General features: G+C 42.5%; 1 protein-coding gene across 1 annotated transcript in view; it reads right to left on the reverse strand.

The window, feature by feature from the left end:
* Positions 1–19,057, reverse strand: part of LOC126281791 (myrosinase 1-like) — a 121,538-nt gene that overhangs the window by 67,319 nt on the left and 35,162 nt on the right. Inside the window, exons 3-5 of the mRNA XM_049981004.1 lie at positions 11,308–11,442; positions 10,453–10,575; positions 428–611 (exon numbers count right to left, since the gene is read on the reverse strand). Of these exons, the coding sequence (XP_049836961.1) occupies positions 428–611; positions 10,453–10,575; positions 11,308–11,442 (442 nt within the window). The remainder of the gene's footprint in view (positions 1–427; positions 612–10,452; positions 10,576–11,307; positions 11,443–19,057) is intronic.

The raw sequence follows: 19,057 nt of genomic DNA on the forward strand, positions 1-19,057 counted from the left end.
GAAAACGCTAATTTCATGCAAGGTGTGCTAGTGTCAGTTGGCTCTAGCGCCCATCATACGACATATATTTAACATATTTTATATTCTAATAGCATCTTGCGGACCCCTCTGGCATAGCTCGCGGACCCCTGGGGTACCGCGGACCACCTGTTGGGAACCACTGTTTAGAGCAACATGAGAGGCAAGCGTGCGAAGTTGTGCACAGCTCTGCCCACGAACCGCCAGCGGGCGTCGTCAAGCCGTAGCTCTACTCACGGCTGATGAAGCTACTTTGCTAACGTCACCAGTGTGCGCTCAGACCAGCGATTCTAGTCGGCCGTGACGCACCCTAAGCCCGTTTTCACTTCGCCCTCAGTCGCGGAGTGACACTGTTGCCGCTCCGGGAAGAGCACACTTGGACGTGAAGTGAGGGGAAAGGGTTGCCTACCTTGCTGGGTGGCGCGGTACTGCTCGTCGTAGAGGCGGTAGGCTGCGGCGTGCGCCTTGAGCACCGTGTAGGCGGCCATGTAGTCGCCCACGCCCGAGGAGTTGATGGCCGGCGCTACGGCGGTGCTGCCCGAGTAGCCGGCGACGAAACTGGCCGGCTCGTTGAACGTCTGCCACCACTTTACCTGCAACCAGCAGCACGGCGTGACGCGTGAGATCCAGAGATCTACATCTACATCCATACTCCGCAAGCCACCTGACGGTTCGTGGCGGAGGGTACCCTGAGTACCTCTATCGGTTCTCCCTTCTATTCCAGTCTCGTGTTGTTCGTGGAAAGAAGGATTGTCGGTATGGTTCTGTGTGGGCTCTAATCTCTCTGATTTTATCCTCATTGTCTCTTAGCGAGATATACCAAGCAGGGAGCAATATACTGCTTGACTCTTCCGTGCAGGTATGTTCTAGAAACTTCAACAAAAGCCCGTACAGAGCTACTGAGCGTCTCTCCTGCAGAGTCTTCCACTGGAGTTTATCTATCATCTCCGTAACGCTTTCGCGATTACTAAATGATCCTATAACGAAGCGCGCTGCTCTCCGTTGGATCTTTTCTATCTCTTCTATCAACCCTATCTGGTACGGATCCCACACTGCTGAGCTGTATTCAAGCAGTGGGCGAACAAGCGTACTGTAACCTCCGTCCTTTGTTTTCGAATTGCATTTCCTTAGGATTCTTCCAATGAATCTCAGTCTAGCATCTGCTTTACCGACGATCAACTTTATATGATCATTCCATTTTAAATCACTCCTAATGCGTACTCCCAGATAATTTATGGAATTAACTGCTTCCAGTTGCTGACCTGCTATTTTGTGGCTAAATAATAAAGGATCTATCTTTCTATGTATTCGCAGCACATTACGTTTGTCTACATTGAGATTCAATTGCCATTCCCTGCACCATGCGTCAATTCGTTGCAGATCCTCCTGCATTTCAGTACAATTTTCCATTGTTACTACCTCTCGATACACCACAGCATCATCTGCAAAAAGCCTCAGTGAACTTCCGATGTCTTCCACAAGGTCATTTACGTATATTGTGAATAGCAACGGTCCCATGACACTCCCCTGCGGCACACCTGAAATCACTCTTACTTCGGAAGACTTCTCTCCATTTAGAATTATATGCTGCGTTGTGTTATCTAGAAACACTTCAATCCAATCACACAATTGATCTGATAGTCCATATGCTCTTACTTTGTTCATTAAACGACTGTGGGGAACTGTATCGAACGCCTTGCGGAAGTCAAGAAACATGGCATCTACCTGTGAACCCGTGTCTATGGCCCTCTGAGTCTCGTGAACGAATAGCGCGAGCTGGATTTCACACGACCGTCTTTTTCGAAACCCATGCTGATTCCTACAGAGTAGATTTCTAGTCTCGAGAAAAGTCATTATACTCGAACATAATACGTGTTCCAAAATTCTACAACTGATCGACGTTAGAGATATAGGTCTATAGTTCTGCACATCTGTTCGACGTCCCTTCTTGAAAACGGGGATGACCTGTGCCCTTTTCCAATCCTTTGGAACGCTATGCTCTTCTAGAGACCTACAGTACACCGCTGCAAGAAGGGGGCAAGTTCCTTCGCGTACTCTGGGCACTCTTAATCACTGCTACTTTATAATTCACGTTCTTCCTTCGGAGGATCTACCAATGAATTCAAGGCGTTTCCTGTTTGTTTCTCAGCTCTCTGCAAACATGTGGTGACGCATAAGGGACGATCGAAAAGTTTCTGTCATTGGACGTTGCTGCAGCGTATAAGTAGGCTGTTTAGGTTTTTTGTATTGGTAACGCTACGTAGCGCTCTGTATAAAAATCACTGGCTGTGCTGTGTGCAGTCTGTGGCTGGTTTGCATTATTGGAATATTCTAGTGTTGGGCTGTTGGATGTGAACAGCGCGTAGCGTTGCGCAGTTGGAGGTGAGCCGCCAGCAGTGGTGGATGTGGGGAGAGAGATGGCAGAGTTTTGAGAGCGGATGATCTGGACGTGTGTCCGCCAGTAAGAGTAAATTTGTAAGACTGGACGTCATAAACTAATATATATATATATATATATATATATATATATATATATATATATATATATATATATATATTGTGACTTTTGAACACTATTAAGGTAAATACATTGTTTGTTCTCTATCAAAATAATCTAACTATGCCTATCAGTAGTTAGTGACTTCAGTAGTTAGAATCTTTTATTTAGCTGGCAGCAGTGTCGCTCGCTGTATTGCAGTAGTTCGAGTAACGAAGATTTTTGTGAGGTAAGTGATTCATGAAAGATATAGGTTATTGTTAGTCAGGACCATTCTTTTGTAGAGATTATTGAAAGCCAGACTGAGTTGCGCTAAAAATACTGTGTGTCAGTTTAGTGTTGATCGGAATAAGTAAAGAGCGAAATGTCTGGGTATGTTCAGTTCTGCTCAGCTGTTTGCAAATCAAATAACGTAAGAGGTAAATGGGGAAACGTCAACTATGGCAACGTTATTACCAAATACATCCAAATAGGGCCAACATGCTGTCATCACTTTCTTGACTGACAAAGGACAAGCACTGATAGACATCCTTTACAAAGTGGAGAATGTGTATGGAGCAGCATGTCTATTGAAAACCAGTCTGGGAAAACTTCGACGAGGGGTGCTGCTGCTTCATAATAACGCCATCGCTGTATCGTAGAAGCTGCGTCGAATTAAGTGGGAGACGGCAGCGTATCCGGCCGATAATCCTGATCTCGCCCTGCAGTCCCTTAAGAAATGTCTTGACGTGTCGTCTAGTTCTGTCAGACGAGGATGTGCAGTAAGCAATTACGAACTATTTCACACCGTAGAGCCGGCCGGGGTGGCCGAGCTATTCTAGGCACTACAGTCTGGAACCGCGCGACTGCTACGGTCGCAGGTTCGAATCCTACCTCGGGCATGGATGTGTGTGATGTCCTTAGGTTAGTTATGTTTAAGTAGTTCTAGGGGACTGATGACCTCAGATATTAAGTCCCATAGTACTGAGAGCCATTTGTTTTCACACCGTAGAAGACAGTGTCTTACGAAACGGGTATATTCAAGCTGGTGCGTAGGTGGGTTGATTCCCTCAGTATTCACGGCGATTTTGCCTGTTTGGCATACCAATTCTGCATTGGAAATTACCAATACCAAAGTGAAGGCTTCAGTACTCTTTATACGACACAACGTTTTAACATGAACTAATAATTCCATTACATCTCTTTTATTTACGTGTCTTCGACCGGCCAGTCTGACTCTCCTTGTCGATGTCGACCGGATCAATTCTAATTGCGGTACATACGTGAATTTTATACTATAATAAGTTTTCTGAGAGCAGACATTTTATTAGTGACACGCCTTACCGCTAGATCTTTGCTTTCTCGTTGAGGAATACAATCAACACTCTAGCGACTTGAAATGGGCTCGCCATTGGTGTACTGGAAAGCAGTGTGGTTTCACGTTAGCCAGCCTATCCTCTAGATGGATGTAGCCTCATCGTGGTGTAGGGTCGTTCACAGTTTGATCCTGACCAAGGAACGCCTTCATCGCATTGGTCGTTGTCCGACTGATCTTTGCGACGCTTGTCATCTACCTGATACGTTATGTCACACACTCGTCTCTTGTGCACGAGAACACGCACCGGATTCGCAGACAACTGGCTTCTCTTACCCGGTGAGCTGAAAGTGCTTTCTCGGTTGTCTGTCTGGACTTCCCTATTTTCCATCGGGCGAAGAGTAATTCGATCGTTTGGCTACTCGTACACCAGATCCACTACGTAATCGCGTGTGCGAACGATCCAGATTCCCGTGGTTTTCAACAATAAACGGTGAATGCCCATTAGCTTCCACGTTGTTGTGCTGTATTTGCAAATACAAGGGTTGTAACTTTAATACTTTCAGCTATTTATTTACAGCTCGTACAAAATAGATATGTGTTTCAAAGGTTTGCTGCCCTTCAAACTAGTCACCAGCATTGTGTATAACCCATTACCAGCGATGTGGAAGTAGTAGAATACTCTTAGTAGTGCCAGTTGTGTTGACAGTTAGAGCGGCGCGGTCTATTGCCCGACGGATTTGTAGCAGTTCTGAAGTGAATGCCGTGAAGTTTTTCCTTCAGTTTAGAAATCGAGTTGAACTCACGAGGACTTAAGTCAGGAGAGTGCAGTAGGTGGTATAGCACTTAGCAGCCCCATCAGTCAAACAAACAAGTAACATCTTGCACTGTACTTGCTTGAGTATTGTCCTGCAAAATGATGATCTGGTCCTGCAGAAAGTGTCTTCATTTCTGTCTCTATGCTGTTCAATTTTAGAGTACAACCAACGATCAGGTTAGAGACAGGAGTGGTGACACTTTCTGCAGGACCTGACCATCATTTTGCAGGACAATGCTCAAGCATGTACAGTGCAAGCTCTTACTGATTTGTTTGACTGACGGGGCTGCTAAGTCCTATACCACCTACTGCACGACGCTGACTTAAGCCCTTGTGAGTTCAACTCGATTTCTAAACTGAAGGAAACTTCACGACATTCGCTTCAGAACTGCTACAAATTCGTCGGGCAATAGACAGCGTCGCTCGAACTGTCAACACAACTGGCACTGCTGAGAGTATCCTACGACTTCAACATCGCTGGTAATGGGTTATACACAATGCTGGTGACTAGTTTGAAGGTCAGTAAAACTTTGAAACACGTATCTATTTCGTACGAGCTGTAAATAGATAGTTAAAACTATGAAAGTTCCAACCCTCGTATATTTCATCTTACCTTTAACCGTCAATGTACTGGTTAGCTTTGTTTGTTTGTTTTTTGTTCTTTTTTTCCGTTTGTTCTGGAACCTTCTCTCATTGCGCTCTTCCGATTTTTCATTTTCTTTTTTTTCTGTCCCGAAATTGTGGATTTTATCTTTGTAAAGTTTTCTATTCATAAAAAATTTAAGAGTAATAAAACAAAAAAAACAAATGCCCTAGTAGTCAGCAGAGCATTTGCCCCCGAGAAGCAAAAGGTTCGGTGTTCAAGACCCGGTCCGGCAAACAGTTTCCGTCTACCAGGAAGTTTCGGATCAGCGCACACTTCGCTGTACAGTAAAAGTTCATACTGTACTATAACTGCTTACATAGATTATAGGGATAACCAAACTTGTGTTTCTAAGCCGACTGTTCGGATAAGTTTTAATGAATTAGACAGTCAACCATTAGTTGTGTAGCACGAAGTAAAGGTTTGTAAAAATCTTAAGCACTTTAACCACCCTACAATACACACCGACCATAAAGTGCAGCACCAAGAGGGTGTGCGACCTAAACGAAAGTTGACAGGCGACTTTCTAAATCTGAAAAATGATATCTATTCAAATTTCGCGTCAGTCTCATCAGTGTGACGCTAGTAGCGCCACCGTGATGATGCAGATCATGTTTGCTTTAAATACACACTGTAACGGTCGTAAGCGTTAGTTACATTTGAGAATGGACGTGATGAGTTGGTTAGTCGAGAACGCCTTTAAGACGCCAGAGATGCCATTATTAAAAGGAGGTCGTGTAATGAGGCTATTGTCGTGGTGAACTGTTGGTCTTTAAGGCAACAAAAACACAATTATTAGATCCTGAATGAGTTTGAACGAGGTCGTGTAATAGGACTACGAGAAACTGGACGTTCCTTCTGCGATATTGCAGAAAGTCTTGGCAGCACTGCAGCCACTGTACATAATTGCTGTTCATGGAAGGACTTGTCTGACGCAGAAGGTCTGAGGTGTGCATTTCACTGACCCTGAACCACCACCACTTGCGACTTCAGTGGTGTCGAGTGAGAGCTCACTGGAGGTCAGGGTGGAGGTCTGTTGTGTTTTCTAGTGAGAGCTGGTTCTGCCTCGGTGCCAGTGAAGGCCGCGTGTTGGTTCGGTGGAGGCCGGTATGAGTTCCTGCAAGCAACCTGTCTGCGTGCTGGACACAATGGACCCACACCTGGAGTTTTGCTCTGGGATGCGATTTCGTATGACAGCAGGAGCAATCTTGTGATTTCCAACGCACCTTGACTGCAAATTTGTGCGTCAGTCTGGTGATCCGACTTTTTTTTCTGCCATTCATGAACAGCATTCCAGGAGCTGTTTTCCAAGAGGATAACGCCAGCCCACATACCGCTGTTACAACCCAACATGCTCTGCACAGTATCGTCATGTTACTATGGCCTGCTCTATCATAAGATCTGTTTCCAGTCGTGGATATATGGGGCGTCATTGGACAACCACTCCACCGTCATCCACAACCAGAATAACCGTCTCTGTATTGACCAACCTAATGCAACAGAAATAAAGATGTATGCCACAAACTGTCATCCAACGCCTTCAAAAGACAATGGATGCACGTTTCCAAGCTTGCGTTCATCATTCTAGAGGTTAAACCGGCTATTAATGTACAAGCACATCACATTTGTAATTTATCTCTGGTGAGCAAGATGTATGAGACAGGTGAAATACCCTCAGCCTTCAAGAATATAATAATTCCAACCCCAAAGAAAGCAAGTGCTGAAAAATGTGAAATTTACCGAACAATCAGTTTAATAAGTCACAGCTGCAAAATACTAACGCGAATTTTTTACAGACGAATGGAAAAACTGGTAGAAGCCGACTTCGGGGAAGACCAGTTTGGATTCCGTAGAAATGTTGGAACAGGTGAAGCAATACTGACCACACGACTTATCTTAGAAGCTAGATTAAGGAAAGGCAAACCTACGTTTCTAGCATTTGTAGACTTGGAAAAAGCTTTTGACAATGTTGACTGGAATACTCTCTTTCAAATTCTGAAGGTGGCAGGGGTAAAATACAGGGAGCGAAAGGCTATTTACAATTTGTACAGAAACCAGATGGCAGTTATAAGAGTAGAGAGGCATCAAAGGGAAGCAGTGGTTGGGAAGGGAGTGAGACAGGGTTGTAGCCTCTCCCCGATGTTATTCAATCTTTATATTGAGCAAGCAGTAAAGGAAACAGAAGAAAAATTCGGAGTAGGTATTAAAATTCATGGAGAAGAAGTAAAAACTTTGAGGTTCGCCGATGACATTGTAATTCTGTCAGAGACAGCAAAGGACCTGGAAGAGCAGTTGAACGGAATGGACAGTGTCTTGAAAGGAGGATATAAGATGAACATCAAGAAAAGCAAAACGAGGATAATAGAATGTAGTCAAATTAAATCGGGTGATGCTGAGGGAATTAGATTAGGAAATGAGACACTTAAAGTAGTAAAAGAGTTTTGCTACTTAGGAAGTAAAATAACTGACGATGGTCGAAGTAGAGAGGATATAAAATGTAGACTGGCAATGGCAAGGAAAGCGTTTCTGAAGAAGAGAAAGTTGTTAACATCGAATATAGATTTCAGTGTCAGGAAGTCGTTTCTGAAAGTATTTGTATGGAGTGTAGCCATGTATGGAAGTGAAACATGGACGATGACTAGCTTGGACAAGAAGAGAATAGAAGCTTTCGAAATGTGGTGCTACAAAAGAATGCTGAAGATTAGGTGGGTAGATCATGTAACTAATGAGGAGGTATTGAATAGGATTGGGGAGAAGAGGAGTTCGTGGCACACCTTGACTAGAAGAAGGGATCCGTTGGTGGGACATGTTCTGTGGCATCAAGGGATCACCAATTTAGTATTGGAGGGAAGCGTGGAGGGTAAAAATCGTAGATGGAGACCAAGAGATGATTACACTAAACAGATTCAGAAGGATGTAGGCTGCAGTAGGTACTGGGAGATGAAGAAGCTTGCACAGGATAGAGTAGCATGGAGAGCTGCATCAAATCAGTCTGTCGACTGAAGACCACAATAACAACATATCACGCTTACATTAATCCACTATATTCCATGGTATGATTTATCATACGCTTGCTCTTCTCAAAATATTTGTTTTCAGAAGCTCTTTGTCAACAACTGAAATATTTCTTTTATGTTTTATTGTTAGTATGAAAGTCCATTGTTGAAACTGAAAGTAGGAGCGGAGATCAGGATTGTTTATTTCCTAGTGGAAAGCATTTGTTCTAGTGCTATTGACTCTGCTCCTTCTCGTCATGAACAGGAAGTAAGTAAGTATAAAATTATGATGTGCAGGTTCATAATTTCGCTCATGTTATTACAGATAGTAATTTGAATACTTAAATGCAATATATAAGAACAAATTGGAAAACAGTGCGTTATCTGCTTCGTTGTGGTTCTATGTATGAAATATCATACTGTGGGCAGTAATGGGTCATGTTCTCGCAGTTGGACCGATTCATTTAAGATGTAATGCATCCTGTGATCCTTCACCTGATATAATTGAACATCTCGGCACATCAAACTCTACTCCAATAGGTCTTTATCGTAAAGTTTTTGAAGCTGATTTGGTTGAGATTCTGACGAGAGAGTCAGTAAAATATGCTGATCAAAAGGGACACAACATACAAATAAGTCATGATGACATCTACAAATACATCTCTATTTTGCTGTTATCTGGATATTGTAAGATCATGCAAAAGCTATGTACTGGGAGATCAGACCTGACACAAACAGCATCCTTGTTTCGGATTCTATCTCCAGAAATACTTTGGCAAAATTCATAGCATCTTCCATGTCAATGATAATGGCACCATTGAAAAAGAAGATAAAGTTTATAAGGTTCGGCCATTAATTTCAAATCTAAATAATAAATTACAAGACACCACAAAACCTCTAGTGTTAAACTTTTGCTTGGATGAGGCCATGGAGCCTTATTATGGCCACCACTTTGTGAAACGGCTGATAAGAGAAAAGCCAAATCGCTATGGTTTCAAATGGTGGTGTTTAGCTATATGTAATGGAACACTCATCAAATTTGTGATTTGTCCTTTATTATTACAATGTCTTACTTTATTCATGTAATGCGCCACAGTTATTTTTTTAATTCTATTATATGAATTTTCCGTGTATACTTGATGTATAAATAGATAATGTAACCTTGAAATATAAATAAAATGAACATTACAATACTTGGAAATTATTATTTTACTTTTTCTTCATTTATTCGTCTAATAAATGATAATACAAAAAATTCAACATATTACTTGTGGTAAAAATGTGTAAGGAATTCTACCCCTTACTGCCCATCGTATGATATATCCTACTATAAAAAAATTATAAGTTTAAGGCCATCATCATTAATTAGCATCCATAATGTGATTAACAATCCATGTCAATAGTGGGTCTCAAATGTTATCAAAATCTATGAAAAAAATTAATTCTGGGGTATAGTGGGTTTACTGGAGATTTTGCAGTGTTAATCTCTTAAATTTTTTACCTAGACAGATGTATTCCGAAATTTCACTACTCTACATTAATCATTTTTTAGGGGTCACAATTTTTCCGTCAGGGTACTTTCATAATATGATACACCGCACTACAAATTTTTATGCACAGTATAAGTGAGGGGTGCCACTAAGTTCTATTAATGTTGCTGATTTCAATACTTCGTTTATTGTGAACAGAAGTGTGCTCTTCAATTTTTCAGAGAGGTAAAGGAAGAAACAGGAACGTCGTAATGGAAAAACGAGAAGAATCGTCTTCTTCATGGTGGCACCAGAAATTGTGTGTGTGTGTGTGTGTGTGTGTGTGTGTGTGTGTGTGTGTGTGTGTGTGAGTGTGAGTGTGAGTGCGTGCAGCGACCTGTGGGTAATTATAGGCCTGTTGAATGAATTGGTAGATTTGTGTGAAATCAAGTTGTTGGCACACATTATACTGTGCAGATCCATATCGATGGATAAACAAACTACTGCTTACAGGCTAATGTTCCTTGTAGTCCCAACACTCACACATGAGTGGCCGACCGTGGGCAACTACAAACTGGTAACTGTGCCATCCAAATTACGCACTACATGAAATACATCTCTCTTTGATGCTCCTTTTGGTCAGCGCTACTTCCAAATTCTCCAGCCTCGATAGCCACGGCACAGGACGGGCGCCGCGTATCGCTGGCGATCTACTCACCCTGTCTCCGTAGTTTTCGTAGAGCACTCTTGCGTACTCGACGAAGTAGTCGGCCAGCCTGGGGTTGGGCCATCCGCCGATGTCCTGCAGCTTCTGTGGGAGGTCCCAGTGGAACATGGTTATCTGGAACACACACACACACACACACACACACACTCACTCACACTGAATGTGAATGTCAGCAGCAGTGCAGAGACGGTAGCTTCCACTGTGGCAGTAGGCGATGTTTCTGCCCAACGTAAACACCACAGTCTCCATTCCCTTGTTAACGGCGATTATTTTCGTACTCAGAATAATATAGAATTATTATCTGCTAACCATTCTTAGAAGAGGACATTTGTAAGAAATTTTCATCGCTTTGAACGAAAGCTGGTCTTGAATATTTACTTGATAGCCGGTATTTGTTATCTTTAGAAGCAAAGTGCGAAAGCAATTAGTTACTAGTGCGCAATCGCACGCTTACTCTTCTACTCTCACAGAGCGACGCGGCTCAGTGGTGATATTCTGCACTCGTATTCAAGAAGGCGGTGGTTCAGTTCTCCGCCCAGACACCCAGATTTAGTTTTCCCATGATTTCCGTAAATCTCTGAAGACTAAATCCGAAAAATTCTTTCCAGGTAGTCGCCGGTTTCCTCCCACATTCTTCCCGAGTTCACTCTTGTGTTCTGTCTTTAATCGTCACCTCGACGCTAAATTTTAGTCTTCCTTTCTTCTCTCTGAATTCTGAATTTTTCGAGGGGAAACACCATGTTAAATCCCGAATGTCAAACGTGTCACAGTTGAGAACGGTACCGGAAGCAAGCGACAGATGCCCGCAATACTCCTACACTGTAGATAACGAAGCCTGGTACTTACCACGGGCACGATGTCATTTGCCAACAGTCCATCAATGACGTTGTTGTAGTAATCGATGCCCTCCTGGTTGATGTTGTTTATGTCCCCAGTTGGGAGGATCCTGGCCCACGCTATGGACAAGCGGTAGACATCCACCTGCAACAGCACTGACACGTCACTAAAAATATAAAACTACGTACTTTATCTTATGCTGAACAAACAATTTTGTACCTCTCATCATATGAATTGTTAAAAGTTACTATCCCTTTAGTACATGGGCATAAAACTTTACATATTCTGATGTAAATGTTGTGTAGCATTATTAGCTGGAATATCCCACTAGGTGGACTTAGGCTCGTGTTAAAAAGGGTATTAGATTAGATTAGATTAATACTAGTTCCATGGATCATGAATACGATATTTCGTAATGATGTGGAACGAGTCAAATTTTCCAATACATGACATAATTAAGTTAATTTAACAACAAAATTAAGTTAATATAACAACTTTTTATTTTTTTTATTTTTTAAATATTTTTTGCTCGGTTTTTTCTTTTTCTTTCTTAATTTATATCTAAAAATTGCTCTATGGAGTATAAGGAGTTGTCATTCAGAAATTCTTTTAATTTCTTCTTAAATACTTGTTGGTTATCTATCAGACTTTTGATAGTATTTGGTAAGTGATCAAAGACTTTAGTGGCAATATAATCACCCCTTTCTGTGCCAAAGTTAGATTTAATCTCGAATAGTGAAGATCATTCTTTCTCCTAGTATTGTAGTTATGCACACTGCTATTACTTTTGAATTGGGTTTGGTTGTTAATAACAAATTTAATAAGAGAGTATATATACTGAGAAGCTACTGTGAATATCCCTAGATCCTTAAATAAATGTCTGCAGGATGATCTTGGGTCGACTCCAGCTATTACTCTGATTACATGCTTTTGTGCGATAAATACTTCATTCTTCAGTGATGAATTACTCCAAAATATTCTTTCTCCGCGGACGACGGCTCCTTACCTTGTGGATGCATCTACATCTAAATACACGCGATTACTCTGCAGTTCGCAATTAAATTCTGTGGCGGACGGTTCATCGAACTACCTTCAAGCTCTTTCTCTACCTTTTCTCTCTCGAACAGCGCACGGGAATTAGGAACACTTAAATGTTTCCGTGCGAGCTCTGATTTCTCTTATTTTATCATGATGACCATTTGTCCCTGCATAGGTGGGCACGAACAAAATATTTTCACACCCTGAAGAGGATGTTGGTGGTTGGAGTTTCATGAGAAGTTCCTACCACAACGAAAAACGCCTTTGTTTTAATGACTGCCACCCCATTTCGCGTATCATATCCGTGATTATCTCCCCCCCCCCCCCCCTATTCGCGAGCTACCTTCTTTGAACTTTTTCGATTTCCTCCGTCAGTCCTATCTGACGCGCATCCCACACCGCACAGCAATAGTCCAGAAGAGGGCGGACTAACGTAGTGTACGCAAACTCTTTAGTAGACCTGATGCATTTTCTAACTTTTCTGCCCAAAAATCGCAGTCTTCGATTTGCTTTCCCCCACAACCTTATCTGTATGAGCATTTGAATTTAAATTATTCGTAATTGTAATCCCTAAGTACCCGTACTTAGTTAAATTTACAGCCTTTAAATTTGTGTGTACTATCCTGTAGCCGAAATTTAGCCGTTTGATTTTCGTACTCATGTGGATTGCTTCACACTCTTCGTTAATTACAGTCAATTGCCACTTTTGTCACCCTACAGAGAATTATGTCGTATGCGTTTCTGTAGATTGTAGATCAGTGTATTCGGTGTGTGTATGATGCAGCGTTATGTTTGTGCTGTGTGGTGATGAGATGTGGGACAGGTTGAGGCCTGATGCCGGTACATAGCCTGCTACCCACCCACACCCACATCTGTGTACATCTGCTGGCCATCTTACGGTCCTTGGCGGAGGCTGCTTTATGTACCAGTGCTACTTTCCCCTCTTCCTGCTCCAGTTGCGTATGGTTTGCGGGAACAACGACTGTTGGTAAACCTCCGTGAGAGCTCGAACCTACCTATTCCTCTCGAACAGGACAAGAGGTTCCGTCGAGCGTAACATCCACAGCCGATGGGCGGGTCACCATCAACAGTGTCGCATGTCTTCACCTGACCAATCACCTCGGAGATATTTTGAATTTAACCCAGTGCATCTGCGCAGAGACTGCCACTCAGGAACAGTACGCCACCAAGTATCTTCCCAACGCTGGGCAAATACTGTCAGAGAAAATTTACCAGCTTGCACCTTCTTGTCTTATCTTTCATATTATAATATTTCTTTTCACTCAGAGACGACGTAACCAAATATTATTTGCTTTGCTCCGGTAAACAATAAAATATACAGGGTTTGCTTAATACAAACAAACAATGCGGAAGGCGGTATTTATGTTATTAATAATTTATTTATCCATACGTAAAATTAAAATTAAAATTCAGAACGTATCAAAATATGTATATAATGCATCCTTCGTGTATGACGTCCAGAAAACGAAAGACAACTATCCGATAAAAGAAGAAAACGGCAGCAACGATGGAGCTGCTCTGAGATAGCGTCCTAACCGAGAGAGATATCATGATGAATCAACGTTATCTCCCGCGAAACAAAACAGAAAGACTGCTGTCGCTGATGTGGGAGATTTGTATGTGATAATCCCTAACTTGCTACCTGTTAGAAGATACCGTGCTGGCGGTTAAAGATGACGTTTTAAGCACCGTAATTCGAGCACTCATCTAGTCGTTTTAGTCGGGCGCTGCAAGACACAAACAATCACTCCGATTGCTTCAGTCTCCCCAAGTAGATAGAAGGAGCAGCGTTTCAGACACGTTGTCTTATACTCTGTTTGGACACGGGATGGTAAAAAATGTAGAAACACAACACGAAACACAGTGTCCATTGCGGTGTAGAAAAACTGTTGCCATTCAAACTAGCTTCCCGCCGTCCCGGAATGGTTACATGCAGAAGCTGAATGGTTTTCAAAGGTATCTTCCACCATTCATCCCGAAAAACAGCAACAGGTTTAAGTAACGATGATGAAGGAAGATACCAACCACACTTCTCTCTAAAGTAAACACGTAACGCCCAGTAGTATTGAGATCTGATGACTGTGGTGCCCAGGGGAGATTCGACAATTCATCCTGGTGCACACAAATCCCAGGTCGGTGCAGGCTGTGTGAACAAGGGCTTTGGCGTATCGGAACCCAACATCACCACTGGTAAACAAATATTGGACCAGGGCATGGACTTGATAAGCCAAAATGGTCACCCACTCCTTGGTGGTAGAAAAGAAATGATCGTATGGCATTGTTGGCCGCGAGGCCCCATGTGGGGAAGTTCAGCCACCGTACTGCAAGTCCTTTTTAGTTAACAGCACTTCGGCGTCTTGCGAGTCAATGATGATGAAGAGCACACAACACCCAGTCAACACGAGGTAGAGAAAATCTCTGACCCGCCGGGAATCGAACCCGGACTCCGTGCGCGGGAAGCGAGAACCTTACCGCAAGACCAAGAGCTGCAGACTCTTCATGATTATGAGACCTTGTAGAGTAACCGTGGGGACCACAGAGTACCACGATAATGGGTGCCTAAATAATTGCCGAAACACCGCAATGTTTCATTCTTGGCACGTAAATTTGGTCAGTAGTTGGACACTGTGCGAAACATGCCTAATCGGACTAAATGACTTTTTTGCATTGCTGCCTTGTCCAGGTATTACAGCTTCGGCACCACGATATCCTGTTACGGAAATTTGCATTGCTAATGAGCGGTTTTGGAATTCCAGTTATCCCCGCAGTTCCCTATTTACAGAGACCCTTCGTGTTGTTTTGGTGCTGACAGGATGTGCAGGTGGCATTCAGTTCTTCATTGACTTTTGCAGCTTTCGTAATCTTCTTTTTAGTGGTTATTCTCTTCAATGACCGTCCGTCGCGTTCAGTGAAGATACATTTCCATCCGCGTTGTCACTTAGTGTGTGAAGTACTTGCTCTTTACCTGTATGCGGTATACATCTTCGATACGGTGCCTCTCAAAAGACCAGCCATTCCGGCTACCTTGCTTACGGATTCAACCACTATACGAGACCCAACAACTTGCCAGTGCTCTGAGCTTAGACATATTGCAGTCCCAACTACGCAGAACACTGTCCTGAACACGAATGACCCTGTAACGCATCGAGGGCAATGCACAGATGCCGTTCGTGGTGAGACGCAACATCGCAGGCTGCAGGCTTGGCTAGCATCTCATCTGTCTTTACACTGATCAGCCAGAACATTACGACCACCTACCTGACAACCGACATGTCCACTTTTGACACGGATAACAGTTGCGACGCGTCGTGGCATGGAAGCAGTGAGGCTTTGGTAGATCGCTGGAGCCAATTGGTACCACATCTGCGCACACAAGTCATCTACTTTAAGCAAATTAGGGGAGGTGGGCGTTGAGCTCTGAAGTCAAACTCGGCCACGTCCTTTTTGTGTTCCATCGGGATCAGATCTGGTGAATTAGGGGGCCAACACATCTATTGGAACTTGCCACTGTATTCCTCAAACTACTCCATCACACTCTTGGCTTTGTGATATGGCGAATTATCTTGTTGAAAAATGATACTGCCATCGGGTAACATGAAGGGATGTACGTGATCTGTAACTGGTGTACGATAAACCTTGTCCGTCATGGTGCCTTGCACGAGCTCCACTGAACCCATGGCTGGCAGCGTAAACGTTCCCCAGGGCACAATGGAGCCGCCGCCAGCTTGTCTCCGTCCGGCAGTACACGTGTCAGGAGCTGTTGCCTGGAATAAGACGGATTCGCGCCCTCTCATCGGCATGATGGAGGTATCGGGATTCATCAAATCAGGCAACGCTCTGTCACTGCGCCAAGGTCCAGTGTCGATGGTCACGTGCTCATTTCAGTCTTACTTACCGATGTCGTGCTGTTAACATTGGCACATGCGTGGTTCGTCGATCGCGGAGCCACAACGTTATGAGTGTTCGGTGCGCTGTGTGTTCAAACACACTTAAGTCCGATCTCCGGCACAGTTCACCGCCTGTCCTGTTTTACCAGTCTGCCCAGCATATGACGTCCGACATCCGTCATGAGTTGTGACCGCCCAACTTCCCGACGTCTGGACGTGGTTTCACCACGTGTTGAAGACACTCATCACAGTACTCCTCGAACACCCAACAAGTCATGCAGTTTTCGAAATGCTCCCGCCGAGCCTCCGGGTCATCACAGTCTGCCCACGGTCAATCTCAGATAGATGGCGCGCCTTCCAATTCAACACACGGACACCACGCTCACGCTTCTCATCATACGTTTGAGTCACTAACGAAAACTTTCACTATTATTATTCGTACAACTGCAGCCTACTCCTTGTTTTAGAGGGGCGTGTAAATATTCCAGTTGCTTCCGGTACGAACTTGCAACCACTGATGCTAACCGTTTTGCGACAAGCACCTCAGGCTTTATTGCGGAACTAGTGAATTTTTCGTGGGCCCAACACTTCCGCAGCTCTCTTTTTTCCTTGCGCTAATTATAGCGGGAACGTTAAGTCACACTTTGGCAGAATTATGATTGAGAATTTGTAATAAACTTCTATCGTAACATATTCAACGGCTGACTGGTGATTCAATGTGTGTACTGGCTGTTATGGATGTTTCTTGGGTTGCTTCTTTATAAAATACTGTATTTTCTCTACATGTGTTTTATCTTTGCTTTCATAATACTGATTACTCTGTATGTTCGTGTAGATCGTATCTCAGTAGCACTCTGCTGTAAACTGTATGTCATTAACACATCATCACACATTGTGAGCCTTCATCTGTTTGCCACGTACTCTTGCATTCATGAAACTAACTCGGGACCTTTGTCTTTCTCGGGCATGTGTTCTAGCTACTTTTTTTAAAGCATTCATTGAAGGAACAATATTACACATTGCAAATACATACTAAGCACATCTACTAACCATGCACACACATTATACATGAAATGATTGAAACAAAAACAGTGATCATTGCAATTAAGCCGATGTTAAAGAAATACAACGGAAGATTGTGTTACTGTCTAAATTAGCAGAAAGAATTAATCTGAACATCAGGAAAATTTTTTGAAGACATTCAAACTTCTTCAAACATGAATAAATAAAAAACTGCTCTTAGAATTTCTTGTGCTCCAATCTTTACAGAAGCAGTAATAGGATTTACCAGCAAGTTTGTCGAATGATTTTTAATATATTAATGTACACAAGGAAATAGTCTCCGTGAGAGACAGGTTAAGGAAAGAAACTGATCTTTAACCTTCTCAGATCAGTCGGACTAGTTATCTCATTTCACACAACTATAGGGAAGTAATAAAAACTTATACAGAATGTGGAAGATTTATGCCCATCGCACATAAAAACAATTTAATAATCACATTAGACTATCTCTTAAATACTTGAGAATGGCGAAAAAGTGATGTTATAAAGTGGACTAGCCTTCCAACTACACTTTCTGGACGTTAATGGAGTGTTAATTATCTGTAGTGATCAGACCTATATAATAGGTCTTTCACTGAAAAACTGACTTACACATCACAGTGCAAAAATGAACAGGGCAATTTGCCAGCCATTGAATATTACACTGTATCAGATACAGTATTATTGTTTTAACCAGTCGATAAAGACATTTCCATAAAAATTGTCAATTTTCGTACTTATACTGTAAGCCGATAACGCAGCTTTTTTTTTTTTTTCTTTTTTGGACACTATTGGAAACACAATCTGACTGTCATATAAGTTCTGTACCTTTGCTTAAAAATTTCAAAAACTACTTTCTGAAGAAGAAAAAGCGCACACAAAAATTTACAGTAAAAATATAAATAATATCCTTAAGATAACCATAAGACATTACTGTCAACATCGTCTTTTTTTTATATTAACCAATGCCCATGACTTCAAATATAATTTTTAACATATTACCGAACTTTTTCTTGTGATTCGAATACCTTCTACTGTTGTGGTATTCACACAGCATGTGTACCTTGAACTCTATGGTGCTGTCGGATCCTAGATTGTTAATGACGTAATTAACAAAATTTCCCAGCAATCAGTACACACCATTACTTTTTGCCTCTGGGAGACAGCGTGTTTCAGGCCTGTGCATCAATGACAGCGGTATACTCTCAGGGGATGTGGTTGTAATCAGAGCTGTTTGCTCTCGGATCCACTTCCAACTATTCATGTGAGCGCTGCAAGTGCATCTATGAATTACTGAGTCAACGAGATGGCATTGCTATGTTGTTGACTGTCTTGTACCATGACATTTTTATATTAGACGTGAGAACATTAGAACTAATGTTTTCCAAATCTCAGTCCAATCAATGTTTGGAAACTGCCGTTCTATTTTCTTCCTTCCTTCGCTTTTCCTTCGTTCCCGCGTTATGGCTCTTGACGTCAAGTGTCGTGAATGTCTGATTTCGGCACTTACATAACTGAACTCAACATAGAAAACTTTCACATGCTGTAAGCGACTGTTGATATCCTGCCTATCAATCGGGGGAAGTAGGCTTCGAGTTTTAGTGATCTCGAAACGTTCGGTGGTTAAGCTTTCTCGCGATTCTCTTATTAAATTAACTTGCCTTTTCATAAAAAGTGCAGAGGCTTTATCCGTTATATCAGTTAAGCCTAGTCCACCCTTTTTAGGGTCTAAAGTGCCTACTACTCTGAAAAATTTACTTTTCCACAAAAAG

This window comes from Schistocerca gregaria, chromosome 7, assembly GCF_023897955.1.
Source record: "Schistocerca gregaria isolate iqSchGreg1 chromosome 7, iqSchGreg1.2, whole genome shotgun sequence".
NCBI classification, from domain to species: domain Eukaryota; kingdom Metazoa; phylum Arthropoda; class Insecta; order Orthoptera; family Acrididae; genus Schistocerca; species Schistocerca gregaria.